Here is a 6,933-nt window from a genome sequence, read left to right as displayed (position 1 = left end):
TAATACGGCTGTGCTTATGGGGTAATCACAGGGTGCTCCGCATGGTCGAGCCAGAAGCTCCGTGAGGGGGCGAAAAGCGTCGAGTCAAAGATACTCGACTCGGATTGGTTGGCATTCTGGGCATGCCTTCGGTTGGTCCGTGTTCCGCACGTGACACATCCGTACAAGTGATGTGATGTTCGGTTATTAGGGACGGATGGCCTCTGAACAAGCTTGTTAAGTGCAACCCGCGGTGCCTGCGTTCGTTTCCCGAACGGAAAGGAAAACTGTTTCTCTTAGACATCTGGCACCCAAAGCACCAAACATTTCAGATGTCTATTTGATCGAAACAATCGAAAGCGTAGCCCCTCCTCCAGACGAGACTGAATCACATTCTCTTGGCCCTTCTGGAGGCAAAACGCCACCATCGGAACAACCCAGTGAAATCCCAGAGAATGCCCTACAGTACATCACAGTCAAACAACGTGTTCGACCGTCTTCGAAACCGCGACGCCTTATCTATACACTGCTGAAAACAACCCCTCTGGTGGGGAAGAATTTTATATACTGACTTTGTGTTCAACTGTTTACTAGCTATTCGTTAAACTAATTGTGTTCCCTGACGTTTTGGCTGATGTACTGCAATTGTTAGATTAAAGTCAATCATTCGGCGATCCTCGTTCTCTATTTCTTGCGCAACTATTCGAGTGCGCACACCTCGTCAGGTGCTGGACCAGCGCTATGCGTATAAGCAACCCACAGTTCTAGTATTCATATATTTCCAAGGCGCATTCGACTTCGCTGACAGGTCTGTTCTTCTTCACACGTTTGCCAACCAACTAAAGCCCCGGTGGTTTGGAAACACGATATTTTATTTGTATTCTCAGACTTCCTGACTTGTGAGTATACGGAGAGCTCTCGAAAAGCTTCCGTGGGGATGCCCACTCTCCCCATTCATTTCTGACATTTTGTTGGATGCGCTAATGAGACGAACGCCGGTGAGTCCTCAAAATCCTGGGTTTCAAACAGCATGTGATGCAAAAATTGTCCTTCTAGCATACGCAGACGACAACGTTCTCATCTTCCAAGAGGACGATGAACTGACCGAAGTCATCCCGTCCAATGACATGCATCTTGCGCCCACAGCGTAAAGTCATGCTCGTAGACGCGCAGTCACTGAACGCGCCACTTAAAACCCTGGGAGAAGTACTGGAAGTTGTGGAGCGTTTTACGTATATTGAAACTTGTATTAGTTCTGACTGTAGTGTGACAGATGAGGTGAATGCACGAATCTGCAAGGCCCGGGCCGCGTTTGCTGATTTGAGACACCTATGGCGCCAGAATGGCTTATCCCTGAATCTGAAGGGACGTGTGTATCAAGCTACAGTACGGGCTGTTTTGTTGTACGGCCGTGAGACTTGGCCTATTCGAGCAGCGGAACTGAGACGTCTTCAGGTGTTCGACAATCGTTGTCTCAGAACCATAGCTCGTATGGGTTGGTGTCGGCGAATCCGTAACGAGGCAATTGGAAAGCAAGTTTTCGGTCAGGTAACGGGTACTTCAAATGTTGCGTTGGTTGGAACATGTATTGCCTATGCTGAACCACCGTTTGACGAAGAGAGTGCTGTTTTTCATATCCTGCTCAGGGTGGCGTGAGCAGTGATGTGGCCAACCCTAGACTTGGCAGAGGGTATAAAGGAGATTACGAAACGCTTGGGTGCTGCCGGTGCTACTCGCCTTCCAGTATGCGGATCGCGTGATCCCTACAGCGCCCGGTTGGAGACACTACAAGATATGGCTGCCAATCGATGCCGGTTGCGTTATTGTTGTCAGTTTCCAGATTGCTTGCCTGAGCGAATGTCTGGAGGTGCAGGCACCTCGAAGTGATTGTACTAAGCTTGCATCAAGTCCCTGCTCCGTCCGTACTTATTCTGTTCTTCACAATAAGTCTTCTAAATAAATCATTGCTTTATGGAATTTAAGCTTCGGTGTTGAATACCGACGTCATTCTGTTGATGGTTATGTGACGAAGCTGGGCAAACAATCGACTAGCCGGTTCTGGGTAGGGTCCACCATGGAACTGCTGATACCTACTGCATATTATTCGGACCTTCCACTCAAAGGTTTATGAAGTCCATCAAACAAGCTTTCCCCGGTTTAGGCAAACAGGAGGTACCGTTTGCGCTTACAGCTCCTTGTTTACGGACCGCAGTTCACATACCCCTCCCACCATCCATGTGGTCCACTGGAATCAATCCATCTGCCGGTCTCCTAACGATTGTCTCGAGTCTCAATGATCATCGAATAAGATGAATCAAAATAATCTTACAAATTTAGGAAGTATTATCCATATGGCAGGTTTCTTTGTCAAACCGGCAAACAAACATCTCTTTCTGATACATTGCTTCTGTGCATATTTCAAAACGTCCTGACTATTCTGCTAAAGAGGAATAGGAAAAAACAGTATCCCCACCAATCAGTGTTGCAATTCTAAAAAATGGTAATAAGTGACGGCAATGAACACCGCGGCCCCAGCCTGGTAGCTGTGGTACCCGAGGTGGTTTCTGGCAGTACTCGGTGCAGGAAGATTTGCGGGAATCAAACCCATTTTCCCTGGCCACGAACGCATTTTTATCCGACATAAAAGCACCATATGCGAACATTCATGGGCGTCTACAAGCATGTAGCAATCTGTTACCTGAGCTAATATTCCCTGCGGTATAGGACAAGGCTGCCTTCTGTCACCACTCATCTTCAAAATTTTTAGTGATGCACTGCCTGAAACTGTTCTACCTTGGGGATCAGAACACTCTCGGAACATTTGCTCACAGGCATTGAGTAAACAGACGGTATTGTTCTTCTTGATTCAGGTAGTTCAAAGAAATGTCCCTTTGATGACCTGACTTATTCAGCCACACGGTTTGTTTTGCATCGCACAGGTGCCAAACGTAGAGTGACGGTGCAGATCTCGGTGTGACAGAATCCACACTTCATGCTTGTAGATCGGCTAATCGACGCCACAGATAAATTTACTAACCTAGGCAGTCTTATAGGTTCCGGCAAACTAGTGGCGGAAGATAACCCTTTCGTACCGAGAAAGCCAGGGCAACTTTTGACTCTCACAACACCCTCCGTGTCGGCTTGACGTTTTTTCGTCTATGAAAGGTGGTCTGCATACTACAGAAATACGCTCTATCGTCGTCTAACTAAATTTCCATGGTGCAAAGCGCACCTATTTACGCATTTATATCAGAGCTAGTCTTTTTGGACGTAAGCAGACACTAATGATATACGGTCACTACCAGTGCGTTTACAGGACACATCCACAGACACTGGCAAAGAACCGTAAACAGGTGGCCACCAACAGCACCCAATCAGCTGGAAACCCCTTCGCCATTAGTGGCTTCTGGAACATTATACGTGAGAAAGATAGTGGGAGGTTATTTCAATAACCGTATTTGGGTCTACTTGGACTACACCCAAAAATCACTCTGCTCTTTGGCCAGTCTGTTCTACTTGAAAATATAATCGTGGCAGGGGGCAAGGAGGAAGAGCAAAAGAATCCATGTTAGGAGCACCGAAAGTGGTCGGTATCATGAGCTAAACTCCGTCAGGTTTTCTGAGCATACATATGACAAGTTCAGTCGAATTTTCTGTCCAGTCAAAACTCGTTAACGAGATGACGGACCGGCTACGTTTAATGCTCATTATGATGATCAACGGATCGGTCAAGTCATGTTTGTAACTACTGTAGTCACTCCAGTTCTCGATGCTATGTAAAGGGTGTCGCATGCCACACCTGTCAATGGTACAGCCGTGAAACTGCAGTTTCAACACTGCGGTTGCAGTCTCTAACGACGACAATCCGTGGGAACATTGGGAAAACTCAGACACTATGGGTCTATAAATCGGGTTGACTAGTCCTTAGCTTGCTCAATATTGCTCCATCTGTCCTCAGGCGATCAGGCTTTAAGTGCAGCACGCGGTTCATCGAGGAGGTCATGGCAGGACTACAGAAACTAAACAGGATCTTCTGATTAAGTAAAGGCAGTCCGGATGCTTTTACTCTCTTTTCATCGTGTTCAGGGACACAAAATTGGATAATCGCCCTAACTGAAACTACGTAGTCGCTAGAATAAAAGGATCGGTTCGTTTAAGTTGGAGAGTTTCTTTGTGATCCGGTGGATTCGGGGTTTGGAAACGTGAACGTGATCTCACTTATTTGTCTTCTGAAAGGAACATATAACGTTATAGGACAGAAAGTGGCAAACGAACATGGTTTACCGTAATTGCAATTACGGTTATGCAGACATGGGACCGAAGGAATCTGTGGTATTCAGGACAAAGATCACTGACCACAAAGCTAATAGTCCAGTAGAGAGAGAAGTAGCACGGTGTATATTATCTACAGAAGATGAAGGAACACTGTGCCACTTCAACTAAAGTGATTGGAAAAATTTTTCCCGTATCTAAAGTCCGGTTGCAAGATTATGCAATCCGCATGCGTTAAACCGATTTCATGGCACCGGCACATGATCCGGACTGCTGTGTTCAGATCAACGACGTGCACCACGTCAACTACGTGCGCTTGAATGAAACTCTGGCTTTTGTATGTACTTCCCATGACGAGCTGCTCCGAGCGATGCCATCCAGTCCGCCAAGACAAGTGCCACGCTGTGCAAGTCTAACAGAATTCGGTGAAAATTTGTGGACTCGTAATTCCTCCAACCTTGGAGTCGGAGGTTACTGGGTGGTGTTAGCGAACTGGTCCGCCTAGGTCGACGTGTGGTTGTCAATAGGGTGGCCGTTCCCTCAGTCGTATATTTCTGTCCATGCCCAATAGCAATAACCAATCATCGAGGAGACGCCGCGGGTACTCTGGGTCAGCTGCGTGCTGAGTGAGGGTATATTCCGACTGGCCAATCAGAGTCGAGCGGCATTCGCCCGACGATTTTCCGTAATCTAGCGACGAAAGGCGATGGAGGTAGGCGATATTGGCACCCAGAGTTACACACGAATAGTCTCAAAATACTTGAAGTGCTGCAAGCCGAGAACTCTCCTCCAACTACCAATTTACACATTTCTTGCTGGTAGGTGATGTTATCGCCTACAAGGTCTCCGGGACGAAGCTCCAGCCCCTTGAGTCTAGTAAGCATTTTGCAGCGGCGCTGACCATAGCGGTAAATAGAGTGGTTTGAATCAGCATTCCGTCGCATCCACCAGATACCGAGCAGCCCAGCTACCATCAATCCTGGATTCGGTCATCACCAACGAAAGGCACCTCGAGAAGTTGATGTTTAATGCTCCACTGGGACACGGCGACAGCTGTGTGCCGACCTTTTATTTCATCTGCTACCGGGTCAGAAATCTCAAAGTTCAAACGTCGATCCGAAACTTCTGTCGTGTAAACTTCTGATAAATGCGCACCTTTCTGGAACGAGCAAAACTGGGACCAGCGACAGTAGAAGAGCCATACTGGATCATCGTCCACAAAGTTCAAGAGGCTGAGGCGATGTTCGCCCAGCACACAGTCGGACGGACCGCAATTTGTCTAAGAGGGTTGGACGTCTTTTGGATAAGAGGTTTAAACTATTTTTCATAAAGTTGACTACAGGATACAAGATGTGCTAGCATTCCGTGAAATGCGGATTGTGGAGAATAACAGCGTTCATCATACTAGACCACGCAAACCGGGCCTGCTCATGCATATCAGAACTATTTGAGGTCGCTTGTGAACAGGAGACAAGATCTGCTGACATTTCGTGAAATGCGAAACCACTAAAAGTCAGGGATTCGACAACGGAACGCACGCAAACATCCACTACTTTGGACCATGCACAGAGAAGCAGCAATGTGCTGTTTAATTACATGCGACCTGGCTGCAGAAACAAGCCATCGGCGTTCTTCCTGACGCCGCGAAAAAAGAAACCACGAGTGACCCAGTCGTAATGATTGAGGTCTACGGAGAAAACTGCGCAAGTTTATAGTCATCTCTAGCGCCGTCGTCCCATCCAGATTCGTCAACGCATAACTGCGAGCAGTCTCTAAACGATTTCGTCTTCACGATAGAGGACTCTTGCACAAGATCAATCCGCTGTGCGCGTTGGGGCAAGATGACGTCCATTCAAAAGTCCTGAAGGGAGCGCCGTCAACACTGACAAAATAACTTTACCTAGCATACCGTCAGTCGCCTGACGAAAGTCATCCTCCTTGTACTTGAAATGGAGTCACTTTCACACGAATCTACAAAACCGGTGACTGTTTATCGCCTTGAAGCTACAGGCCTACAGCCTCACTGGCGTGCCGTGCAAGGTGATGCAATGCATTCTGAAGCAAGCCATCCTGGATCACCATACTTCCAACAACTTGATATCTCCAGTTCAACATGGACTTCTCCCGTGACCCACATGCTCGCATCTTTAGGCAGCATGGTCCAAGCTAAGGATGAGGGACTCATATCAGGTGCCATATTTTTCGACTCCCCAAAAGCATTCGGTCGAGTCCCACACGTCCTGCTCTTCCAAAACCGCAAGTTTTACGAGATTCAAGGGGAAATTTCTCGCCCATTTGGTACTTTTCTGTCAGACAGAGCATTCCAAGTCTAAGTAGGCTGGACCTAATCATCTCCAGCGCATCTCTCCATTATGTTTACTCAAGGCTCTTTTTTGGACCAATTCCGTTTCTGATCTATATCAACGATCTTTCGAACGTTCTATTAAGTCTATTTCTACTTTTGCGGACGAATGGTAACCCCGTAGTTCTAATGTCACCGCGCCAAAATAAATGTGGTTGTTAAAAGGCAGTAGTCATTAGATTAACACCTCCCTCTGGATGACGAAAAGTGTGACTACATGTTGTTTGGAGGAGACTCAGCAAATGCCCTCGTCATGCGTGGTTAGGATGGACCAGAGGATATCACGAGGATAGATCATAGAAAGAATTTGAGGGTCTGGC

The 6,933-nt window shown here is 47.2% G+C and overlaps 1 protein-coding gene across 1 annotated transcript in view; it reads left to right on the top strand.

Moving 5' to 3' along the window:
• Nucleotides 1–943, top strand: part of T265_06772 (hypothetical protein) — a gene marked incomplete at both ends in the record, with an annotated part of 9,129 nt that extends 8,186 nt beyond the window's left edge. The window contains 2 exons of the mRNA XM_009172125.1: nt 297–526; nt 788–943. Coding sequence (XP_009170389.1) covers nt 297–526; nt 788–943 — 386 coding nt within the window. The remainder of the gene's footprint in view (nt 1–296; nt 527–787) is intronic.
• Nucleotides 944–6,933: the final 5,990 nt, after the last annotated feature.

This window comes from Opisthorchis viverrini (genome assembly GCF_000715545.1).
Source record: "Opisthorchis viverrini unplaced genomic scaffold opera_v5_145, whole genome shotgun sequence".
Taxonomy (NCBI): Eukaryota; Metazoa; Platyhelminthes; class Trematoda; order Opisthorchiida; family Opisthorchiidae; genus Opisthorchis; species Opisthorchis viverrini.
This window is presented reverse-complemented; position numbering and strand designations above follow the sequence as displayed.